We start from the raw sequence: 12,259 nt of genomic DNA, 5'->3' as shown, positions 1-12,259 counted from the left end.
GTACACTGGCAATAAGCTTATTACGCGTATTATCCCGTGCGAATTAGATTGATGCAATTCAAATTAACATAATGTATTGTAACTGTTTCAGTTCGCTTTTAATATATAGGAATTAATGAAAACTTGTATTTTATTTCATTATTTATTTACATTATCAACTTTGGTTTTATGTGCATTTATTTAAACAATTTAAAATAAAAGCTCAATCAACTTAGTTACTTCGTACGATTAATCTAAAATTAAGATGAAATCGTTATCGCCCTACTTGTTTACATTAGTATACGTATAGTGTAAACCGAGGGATGTTTTGATCACCAAACGAGGTAAACTTGTTACTGTCGTGGTAATGGGTTTTCTCGGTCAGTAACTTATCAGCACGTCATCGGATATCACCCGAGGTAGACTACAGTGGCTTCTAATATCTCTCAACCGTAAGTATAGGTATATCGACGTTGATGCTTTTGGCTCGCTACACAGCCTTTAAATCATATCAGATCAAACGTTTTAATTTATGTTAAAAGTCTACTAAGATGGAGGCATAACAAAATTTAAATCTAATTATACAAAAAGACTGACACTAGTGAACACTTCGAAGTTGTTTCTGTAAGTTCCAAAATGTCATCCGAAACGTCAAAATTTTTTTCAAAAGGCGCACACTTTACCCGAAAGTTTCTAGTTCTACGCCTAGTGTTAGTTCTAGTGATAGTACTAGTGTTAGTACTTCTTCCTTCGTACTTATCTCGTTCATTATAGTTACAAAAAATAAATGAAGATGTACTTATTGATAATATTTGAAATTCCTATACAGATAATCAATATAGTATACAATAGAGAGTAGTTTTAATATTTCAATAGATAGTGTTCGCTTTGTTCAGGTCAGGATTCGTTTACCCGTTAATTCTTCAAACCTTTATCGCAGTCCAAATCACGGATCTACACTTCGAAAGGGTGAGGAGGTAAGGGTTCGAAATCGACAATAGACTAAGGGCCGCAGTTTAAAGCCACTCTTAACTATATGAATTTTGACATCGCCATTATGCAGGCGCCTTTGGACCGTGAGCTGTTGCTATCGAAATGAGAGAGGAAGGATTTAAGAGGGCGATTAAAATGGTTAATGGTCGTGCGGTTTTTGTCCGGGTCCGTTCTATCGGATGAGCCCATTTTTTCTCTTCAATAGTATCTTAATGTGATGTACACTACAGAGTACTTGAAGTAACATTGTTGTATAGTTGCAGATGTTTTAATCGCCAGTCTTACCGTTCCCTTTCAAAAGTGATTATTATTAGAGAAAAGGTAAAGAACGATTTTTTTTAAAGTGTCGAAAGTTTATTGGACGGAAACTCGTTTTCGCGAAAAAGAGCGCTCGCTAAAAAGCTCTCTCTGCAAACTCATTTGTAACGAGTATTCGTTTTCGGCGCGGGACAGGGATGGCGGCGTGGTGGGAGGCGCCCAGGGTTCCAAAATCGAATTATTATTATGATTATTAATAACGAAGGCTAACGGTATTCCCGTGCATGGTACAAATGACTTTTAAATTGGATTGCTGGCGCTCTTTTATACGGAGAGCGCCGCGTCGCTTCGCAAAAATGGAGTACCTAATCTGATTAGTTCGAAGATAGGACGCCAGATGGGAGCGCTAGTTACGGCTCGCCTCCACGCCCCAAAAAATTGCTTGTGAGTTTATTTAGTTAACCGTTGTTTTGATTGATTGTTTTAAAATGGTCTAAAATGAAACGAACAATAATTTAAACCCTCGAACTTATTTAATTCTGTCTAAATTTACTTCCATTTTCTTATCTCTTATAACTACCAATGTATTGTTTTGCTAATTAGGTACTTAGAGCCTTTGAAGTGGTCTTTAATCAGTCGTCTCAAATGTGGTAATTTGGATCAGTTTGCTTTCTCGGCATAAATGAATGATGATTATATCTTGTGATGAGATTCTTACATAAAATCTGTAAAAAAGAACAAGTATACTTGAAAATCCTTATAAATGCCTAAAAATTCTTGGACATTTTTGTTGAATCTTAGAAAATCCAATATTTTATTAATTAATCATGATATGAATATAGGACGGAAAAGATCTACAAATACTTGGAAATTTTTAAAATCGCATAAAAATCTTTTTGAGTCTATCCATGTAAATCCTTCTAAAATCTTTAAAAAGTTTCGAAAATCCTCTAAAAGTAAATGATGAACTTGGTATAAACAGTTGTGTTTGAAAACTCATAGCAATTTCTGTAAATTCTGATGAAATTTGGTAGAAATATCTAGAAATCCCTAGAAATGCTTAAGTATTTCTAAGAACGGTTATAAATCCTTGGAAATTTTTAACAAATTTAGGAAGACTCACATTTTCTTAATGAAGCCTTGAGATTATTGAAAATAATTCTAAATTCTGTAGAAATCCTTGGACATCATTTGGAATGGCTTCAGGAATTCATGAACATTTTTAGAATTCCCTAAATATGCTTATGAATCACTCTATAGCCATGGAAATCCATGTAAAATATAGGTGAAAATTTTCGTCGAATAATCCAAATCGTTAAATATATTGAGAAATTGTTAGATCTTCCTTTAAAAATTGCTAAATATCCATAAGTTTTGGAACATTGTTTAGAAAAAATAAGATATCCCTAGAAATTGCTGATAAAATTTGAAAATCTTTCTAAATCCCTAAAAATTCTTAGAGATTTTGGTAAATTTTAGTAAATACTACATTGTAGCAGAATGTTGCGTGATAAATGTGCAGTTCGTAACTGGTTTTAAGCGTTTTCAGAAATTGAAAATTGTCTTCATTTTCAAGTTTTTTTTCAAACATTTTGTTCTGGTACTTCTCGTTTGGAAGTACCTTGTCTGCTGCTTCGGTAATAACTGTTAAGTAATCAACTCTCCTCGCATTCTACAACCAGCAAACATATCCAGTCAGTATCCAGTAGTTATAAAGGACTTAAAAATTTATGGAAAGTATTAAAAACAATTTCAGAACAAAAAAATAATGACGATACCAACTTTACAAATAATTTTAATGCTTCTACAATGAAAATAGATATTCCACGTTATAGTTTAAAGTATACAGAAGGAGATGTGGTGAAGTGGCCCATTATTATAAGCAGAATATGATCAACCAATATCACAAAAACCTTCAGGAAGATACATAGATTGAATATATCTATTAGAGCAAGTCTTTAAAGATGCCCAGTAAACTGAGGTTGTGTTGACAGTAATGATTGTTTCTTCTCTGATTCTGTGAAAATAATCGTCGTCATATTAAATAATATAATCACAAAAATTTTCTTTCTTCGTTCATGTTTGATGTCTCCGTTTTAACATCTTCAAAGTCATCCCACTTCCACTTTTTGTTAATGTTCCTAATCAGAACAAATTTTGCACAGGAACTACTCTTGACTACTATATCTACAATTTTAATTCAGCATTGTACAATACAATGTTTGCGCTGTGATTTGGGATGTCATTTTCTAATGTACCACTGTTTGATGTCACTTCTTCAGTTTCCAAGCTCTTGAGTATATTGGATGCTAGTTTTGACTTAGCTATTTCCATTTTCATTGGACATCCAAATACTGTCTCGTATATGGTAAACGCTTAATGCCTTCATATATGCTCTGTTTGGTTTCCACCCAAGTTGTGATTCTATTCTGAATATGTTTGTCTCATGAGAATGGCAATGCTGAAATTTGCAATTTTGATATCACTCCACACATAGAACAAAATTCTAAGCAACAAAATTTACAAATTGCCTCCCATTATCAAAATGTTTTTTTTTATTTGTCAGTTTGTATTGGCCCAACATTTTTATATGTTATACACAACATGTATAGTTTATGACATTAATGTTTTGTTTTTCAGCATTATTTGATGTTATTCTGTTGTCTCCTCTTCGCTACTTGTGTTATTGGTGACAAAATCTTGTGGTAGTTTCCTTTTAAGTCGAACGTGGATGTTTTTCTGTCCTAGATAATGATGCGTTGCTCCTTCACAATGTTTTAAATTTTTAATGAATTTGCACTATGTCTTGTGAAAAAATCTGTTATTTGTGGCATGTTTAGTTCCTTAGCGTTTCTAATATACCATTTGTTGCTATTCTTAGGATATTATTTTGAAAAGCCTGTAGTTTACGCAGATTAGTTTTAGAAATGTTTGACCATACACAACTGGCATTAGTTAATATCGCAGTAGTGATTTATAAAGTAAAAGGGAGCACTCTATTTTTAATTGTGATTTTCGGTATATCAGGGTATATAATTGGTTTAATCGCATATTAGGTTCATTAAGTTTTTGGTTGATGTCAAAGCCCAGTGAAGTCTGGCATCGAGATATGCTCCAAAATGTTTAACAGCCTCTCTTGAGCATTCTACAGCCTGGTTGTTAGTTAATACCATTGGCAGATCTCGGAATTTTCGTAGTGTTTTTTTTTTGTATTATGTACACCACGATTGTATAACACCTAGTAAATACATACTAATTAGTTACTTATTTTTAACACCAAATTAAGCTAGATAATGTTTTACAGCTTTTCCCAGTCTGCTTTACCCATAATATAGATAAATATTATCCATTTTGGTTTTAATACTTGCTTGTATATTAGCAACTTGTTACTTAGTGATAGCGTTATCTTTGTGGATATCTGTTAATGCTCTTAATTCAGCTGTTATTTTATTTAATTTAGTTTTATCACTAGGAATTCTATTGGTTTGCCATTTCTTTCTTGCTTTCCGTTTTTCTGCAATTTTGTCTCTAATGAATTTAGGATAAATATTAGATTTAGGTTTTGGTGTTAAAATTGGTGTTGAGGCCCAGGCTGCGTTTTGTATGTCTAATGTTTGTTGAAATAGATTCTGATCTTATTATCAAAATGTAGTATATTAGGTTTTCCAAATAGAGTGAATATGTCAGGTAGTTGATATCATGTTATAGTATAAGATTTTTTGGGCACGCTGTGTTTCTATTGGCAAGATTTGCATAATCACAAATACTACACGATAAACTCCACAGTTATATTTCTGTATTTGTCCTCTTTCAGTGTTCTAGTTCTGCAGCCATTACCAGTTGCAAGATGAGCTTCATGTAAATGCCTAGGATTCCCAACAATGAATAGCAACACCTTAATAAAACATATAATCTCATGATTTATGCATAAAATCTAGGACTTACCGGTCTTTGGGATTTACAGTTTAAATTGAACAAACAAAGATGTACACCTATTGCTAAATTGAATTTACTTCAATTTTATCAATAAATTTTCAATTAACAAATTCCATTATGATATATAATTGGAAAGTTTGATTAAATATGAAGTGGAATATTTTTTTTATTGTGCGTTTATCCTCGTCTATCCATAGGGAGCCAAGCAGGGTGCACGTTATAGTCGCTTTTTTGGGACGTTGTTGCGCGTTTCGACGTCCGATAACTAACTTGTCAAAATTGCTAGCTAACGCCGACGTCGGTCCCGTAGTTCGGAATTATTGGACATGACGCGACTTCAAATGCGCTTAATTGAAACAATGAATGGCCAATCAGTGACCCTGATTGAGTTTTTGCGCGCGGCACACCTTCGATTTTGTTTGCGCGTTTCCGGATGCCGGCGATTCGCCTTTTTGTTTCGGACATTCCGCGAAACGATTCAATTGTTTTTGGCCGCCCTCGTTTCCAACCCCAACTCCGGTCTCGTTTAACCCAAACGTTAAAATTTCGTAGAAACTAAAAATTGATGTTCTTTTTTGTTTTTAAATTTAAACTCTTCAGCACGGTTTGTCCAAGCATCCCTTCCAATTAAAACAGGAGAATATCAACCCTCCCAACCCTTTCCTCCATCCTCATTATCCCTCTCGCCACTCCGGTCCTAAAACCAACCTCCTAATCCCCGCGAAATTGAAACATAACACCAATTACCCCTCGTCGACACGTAAACGTTTTTACAATAAACTACCGTAAACATTATCCCGAGACGATGGTGGGTTGAGGTGGAGGAAAGGGGGGAAAGGACACGGGCTACCTGGTGTGTGGTGCCCCTCTTTCCGGCATCCCCTCCGATGATGGACACCATCATGGAAACTCCGGGTACAGTCGCATTGGTCGACTCGCAGATTCGAGCTCCGCCCTTTCAAATAAACGCCCCGAGCTACTCCTGGTAGCCGATGGGGAGCAGTTTGTTAAAAGCTCGCGATGGATTCGGATCGTTGTGAGGACACCGGTAGTATGCTGGGTTTCGGCCTAGATGTGAAACCATTGAGGATGGTATCCAGTCCCAATACGGGACCTCGACACACCATCGATAACATTTTGGGACTTGTCCGTAAGGATGTCGAGGAACGAGATCGGGAAAGAGCCACTACTCCAGGAAATACAGAAAGTGCTGGTAAGAAAAAAATTCAACATGCCATTAATATTCCATAAACAGTATCAATTTATAATTGTCAAAACAGCAAAGAAATAATTATAACAATCTTTGAAAAATATGATATGATTTAGCATTGCCGTCGGTTGCTACTTTGCTAACCTAACTTTAATATGTACAAAAAATTTTTGGTTTAGTCCCAAAAGATATAAAATGTTTTATTATCTTAGGAATACTCAGTAGTAAGTGATCCATTATAATTTCCGTCGGATAATTTCCTCCTAAAAGTATTAGATAACATACTGAGATAAAGTTTTCAGGGATAAATATATAAGTCTATATAAACAAACAGTTTAATTGATTTAATTGATATGTAATAAGTAGGTTAATTTAATGCATTAAACTCGACTAAACCGCAATGAAAGTTATTAAGAACATTTTTCCGTGTATATAAGAACTGTTGCAAAATAATAATTTAATTAATAATTTTATACTTTCTACTTACAAGGAAACCATAACATGCGATCACTCCACTTTAATTAAATTTTTTTTGTTATACTTAAATATTCAACACCTGTCTGTGCCAAAAATACTCGAGTAAAATGCAAGCATTTTTGCAGATATATATCATAAATTAGCACTTGCCTAAATGAATAAACGTCGCATGGCTGGCAATTTATCAACACGGGGAGGAATAATTTTAATATTACTTCTTTGACCATTGCCGAATCACCAAATTTTTATTCAATTTCACTGATTTTAAACAAATCAGTAATCCATATATCAAAATCCCCCTTTGGTTCTGATAAGCAAAACTATACCTTAGTAAGTATGCCCAGTCATTGTGCCATAAGAGTGTGTATTTAGCGCATTGACATAAGCGATGAAACTGGTCATCATCATCATCAGTAGTTTTACAGCCGTATACGGGACCTCGACTTTCTTTAGCCTCGTCCGCCATTCTTTTCGGTCTCTTGCAAGAATCCTCCAGGTAGCCGCTCCAATTTTTTCCGCATCATCGGATATTCCATCTTTCCATCTGAGCCTTGGTCTTCCTGTTTCTCAAAGGTTCGCCTCGTTGGTATGGCCATGTCATAACGTGCTACATCTAAATCTGCCAAACTTGATCGTTGTTATTATATCTCTATTTGCCAATCCTCTATATAAGTCATACAGTTCAAAATTATATCTTGCTCCAGACGTCATTTTTCCTTCACCATATTTTCCGCAAGGTTTTTCTTTCAAATGTTGCTAATAGCGTCTTGTCTATTTTTGTTTCCGCGACGTAGATCAACAAGTTCGATTTACGCAGATATATTGGCACTGCATAGTAGCAGCGATTAGCCAGTATAATGCGTCTCTTTATTTCTTTACTGACATCATTACTCCGGTTTATTAAGGCTCCAAGTGCCATTTTCAATCTTAATGAAACTGGCATAAAATATTTATGTCATTTGCACTTTGAATTTGGTTCTAAAGGGAATGTTTTGTTTTGATATTCGATGACTTTTAATTATGGTGTATTAGATCTAACAGAGTTATCAATCATGGCGTATCAAAAGAAAGAGAAAAATTGAGGATGCTTGTAATAGATGTAATATGTAATAGATTAACCACGAAATTCTGTACGCTATTTTCCCATATTTGCCCATAACATTTTCCCCTACCATCAACCAAAGATGTGTATCTACACCTCTATCTACACCTCTTAGCATTAACTGGCAACTTTAAAGAAATCAAATCAAAAGTTTTTGCATTATAACTCAATTTTAACAACCTTTAACGTATTAATTTTCATTACATATCTAACCAATAGGTTTAGCGAATGACAGGTTCAAGTATATACATTAATAAAATCAAAATCGCTTTGTATAATTAATTGAGCTGTTAACATGGCAGCTGCATTATACGTTATTATGCCAACAAATTTTGAAGGTACAAAAGAACATTATTGGTTCAGCCTGATATTAGAACCTGATTATAATAATTTATTTTGTTATTTAAACTTTATTCTAAAATACTCAACCAATTATTTCTTTAATTCTTATTGGATATTTTTTGCAGTTCAATATTTTTCCGTAGTGTTCAGCATTACAATATTTCCACATTTATTTTTCCGTTTTCACTATAATCTCACTTGTATAAACTGAAAACAAGCTTCGAATAAAATTCGGGTGGAAATATTCGCTACCACCATTGCTAAATTAGACCTGAAGATGTGTTGAGATATCATCTCTGCATCAAATCTTTACCAACTTTCTATCAAATCAACTTTGTACACAGTGTAGTTTCTATAATCAAGTCTGCATCAATACCGAATATATGCGTGTATCAAGTGTCTTTCAAGATTGCACTGAATCTTCACATATTGTCTGCACCTCCATTATGTCTGAATCCCAGCAAAGTCCATATGATTTCTGCATCAAGTTTCCACCATGTTTTTGTTGAGTCAAGCATGAACAGAGACAAGAGTTCATCAAGTCTGTATGAAGGTTGTATCATATCTCCATTGTGCCTCTAAGTTAATAAATGCATTATGTCTTGATGAAGTCTCCATCAATGCTTCATCTCTGCATACAAATTTCAAAATACTTGTACAAAGTCAACTCTCAATCAGAATATCTAGGAGAGTAGATGTATTATGCTTAAGTTTAATTTTCATATCTTCCCTAAGTTTACATCAAGTTTGACAAGTCTGCATAAAGTTTACATCATTTATTAAAATTGCATTAATTGCATCCGAAAGTGCATCAAGTCTTCTTCGAGATTGGATAAAATCTTCAGAAGGTCTCTTAATTTGATAGATCTACTTTAAATAGGTTTTATGTCTGGATTAAGTCTACAATGTAATAAAATTTTTCTGAAAAAGGTATCATTAGTTATACATGTGTAGTGAAAGTTTTAATAAACTAAAGGCTCTATGCGGAATTGGATCAGTTGGACTTTATAGATGGGGGCTCAAGTTTTTATCTGGTTTACGATGGGCAGGAAAAATGATATAGGAAACGGCATCCGAAACAAGAGTACTACAAAAAAATAGAAATAATGTTTAAGGTTTGTTTTATTTCTTTCAGTAGTATCATAGTAATTTTTAATTTTGAGAAGGAGTGCAAGATTCTGAAACCAATAGCATACCAATTCAATATTGGTGACTTTCTCATAATGAGCTGCAACCTTCACTGTTGGTACCACTGTAATGTCAATGATTAAAGATGCTGAGATAACTATTTTGGACTTGACTTTTATGTCAAGTAAAATTGATACAATTCAAACCCAGTAATCTTAAATGACATCATGATACAAACCAGTATTCATTCAGTCAACAATTCCAACCTGGTTGTGCATTAAGTTACGTCAATGATGAAAGAAGCAGATATTACAATGAGAGACGCATTTATTATTGCCTTTAATATTGCTCAAGAAAATGACATTGAAGCACAACTATTTGTATTTCTTCGTTATGTAACAAATTATGTAGATTTGAAAGAAGTTTTTTGAAACACCTTATTGCACTAAAGTACTAAAGTATATAGTGCCAAAAAATGCCCTTAGGTTCACTTTTACCATCCCCCTGATAAACTATATAAATCTAAGAGATAGTAACAGCGGTTTACATTGTCATTGGTTAAGAACTGGATTTATCTATCGGATAAATTTATCAAGAGGTGATAAAAGTGGGCCTTAATGGTGTAAATCGAAAACTTTAGGTACCGATTAAAAAGTTAGTTAGTTTCACAACGGAAGATCCAATCTTATCCAAGTATATTGTATTATTCATAGAGAATACTAGGTGTTAAACTAAATATTTGAAAGACCACATTATTGTGTCTCAAACACCAAGACCCATCGACTGTAAAGCTTCCATACAAGAAATAGAGAAAGATGAGCTTCCAGACAATATATCGTAATTTTGTCTAATAAAGTGACTCTCTATGACATCTTTCATCTATCATGACATCTTTCGCAGAACTTAAAGATGCTAATTGGTAAAGATGCTAATAGGTATGGCGTTTTTCACAGATGCAGTAAAACACTTACAATCATAAAATATATCACTGTAAGGACATGACAAACTTATTTCTGATTTAGCACTCAGTGCTTTTCAGTTTCCATAACAAATTTAAACTCTTCGAGAAAAATTTGGTTCACTAATTTCTCATGTCTTACTAAAATGTTGACAATATTACCCGAGTATGAAATTATTACTACATATTATACATGCAACTTACATAGACTGACAGAAGATATTAGTAATAGATTTAATGATTTCGTTGCGTCAAAGCCATCTATGAGATGGTCTAACATATTTTGAAGAATGATTGTCCCTTGTCAAAATTGCTACGGATATTGCGGCTATACAGTTGGAGCTACTCAAGTTTCAAGAAGTATTGAATTTTGGAAACATGTTTCAGAGCAAGAATATCCTAAAACCAAAGAGTGTACGCTGCGAAAATGTTATGCCATAATAATTTTAAATAAAACACTTTTCTATTTTTCATTAATTCATGATACACTTTATTGAAATACTTAAACTCTGAAAATTCCCCATTACTCTTCTATACAATTCCCCTCGAAAAGTGAAACACTATATTACCCGGCTCCATAAAAAAATCAACGACTTTCCTTTCTTATTCTTATATAAATCCAGCAATCATTTTCCACCATTCACGAAATTCAGCACGCGACACTATAAGCATACAATAAAGTGTAAACGTGGACAACTTAACTGGTTTTACGATACCGTAAACTATCGGATATTTGGCGTCGAAACGCAAGTTCACGAGATCTCGAGGGAACACGATGACTTTCGTGACCAACAACGGTTTATTATTTTTATATACTTATACATTATAACCATTAAGCGAGGATTTGGAGGGTGAAGGCCGAAAAATTCGCTTTCTATACGAAGACGTCCGGTGGAAAGGTTAATTTGACGCACGTCTCTCGAACGAAGAATTAGGTTTGACGAGATTACGAGATTGACAAATGGGATTCTGAGGGCTTAGGCGCGTGCACGATACATGGATCTAAAAATTGAAAGCCATCGAAACATGCTGTTGCCCCGTACAGTTCCGATTGCCTGATCGAATTGAGAGCTTTCCTTTCTTAAATTGACTATAAGAGGTTTTCAATGAATTGGTTTCCGTGGTTCAATAAGATGTTTTTTTTTTGAGAACAATAATGTCTTAAAAATTTTTTTTAAACAATATCTTTTTAATTTCTTATAATCAATGTTCTTTTAATCCGATTTTTCTTAATCTTCTGTTCTTGTATTTGTTTTAATTAGTTATAATTATCGTTTCGACAACGACGAAATAATCACACATAAACTCCAATAACAAAAAACTCTTGGAAAGGTATCTCATCCAGCTCCGCCGCCATCAATTAAGTACGCTTAAATCTTTTTTCTCGATGGTCACGCAACCGGTTGAGTCAATTAGCGAAGCCTTCGTCTCTACGAGACACAATCTACCGAGGAAATCACCGACGTAGCCCATCCATAATTAATATTAACCGTTCCAAATTGATAATGACTCGGCGCGGTGGTTGTGACTCCTCCCGTTTTCGACTTAGCTTCTTCTTTGCTCTTAGTAGCCTTTAGTAATCGTAGCTTTTGTTCCATTATTCTTTATTAAACTCTAACACATTCGTTCCTTTTCGACGTGTTTAAGTAGTTCCTCGATCGGCGTTGGTGTGTGCAACACTTAAGATACGATCCGGTTTCAAGCTAATGTATTAATTATGTTGAATCACGATCTTGACCTACGCATTTTTTTAATTTTTTTTTGGTCGTTTAGATAAGTTACTTACTAAGACCAAAAATCCTGCTTTAATATAATCAAATAGTATATTGTAAATAACTTTTATATTGCTACGTATCACGTTATATGTTGAATAATT

At 34.0% G+C, this 12,259-nt stretch overlaps 1 protein-coding gene across 1 annotated transcript in view; it reads left to right on the top strand.

Annotated features, from left to right (window-relative positions):
• The first annotated feature begins 6,182 nt into the window (after window positions 1-6,182).
• Window positions 6,183-12,259, top strand: part of LOC111425572 (retinal homeobox protein Rx1-like) — a 42,467-nt gene continuing 36,390 nt past the window's right edge. Inside the window, exon 1 of the mRNA XM_023059686.2 lies at window positions 6,183-6,379. Within this exon, the coding sequence (XP_022915454.2) occupies window positions 6,187-6,379 (193 nt within the window). The 5' untranslated portion in view covers window positions 6,183-6,186. The remainder of the gene's footprint in view (window positions 6,380-12,259) is intronic.

The sequence above is a fragment of the Onthophagus taurus genome, chromosome 7 (genome assembly GCF_036711975.1).
Source record: "Onthophagus taurus isolate NC chromosome 7, IU_Otau_3.0, whole genome shotgun sequence".
NCBI classification, from domain to species: domain Eukaryota; kingdom Metazoa; phylum Arthropoda; class Insecta; order Coleoptera; family Scarabaeidae; genus Onthophagus; species Onthophagus taurus.
This window is presented reverse-complemented; position numbering and strand designations above follow the sequence as displayed.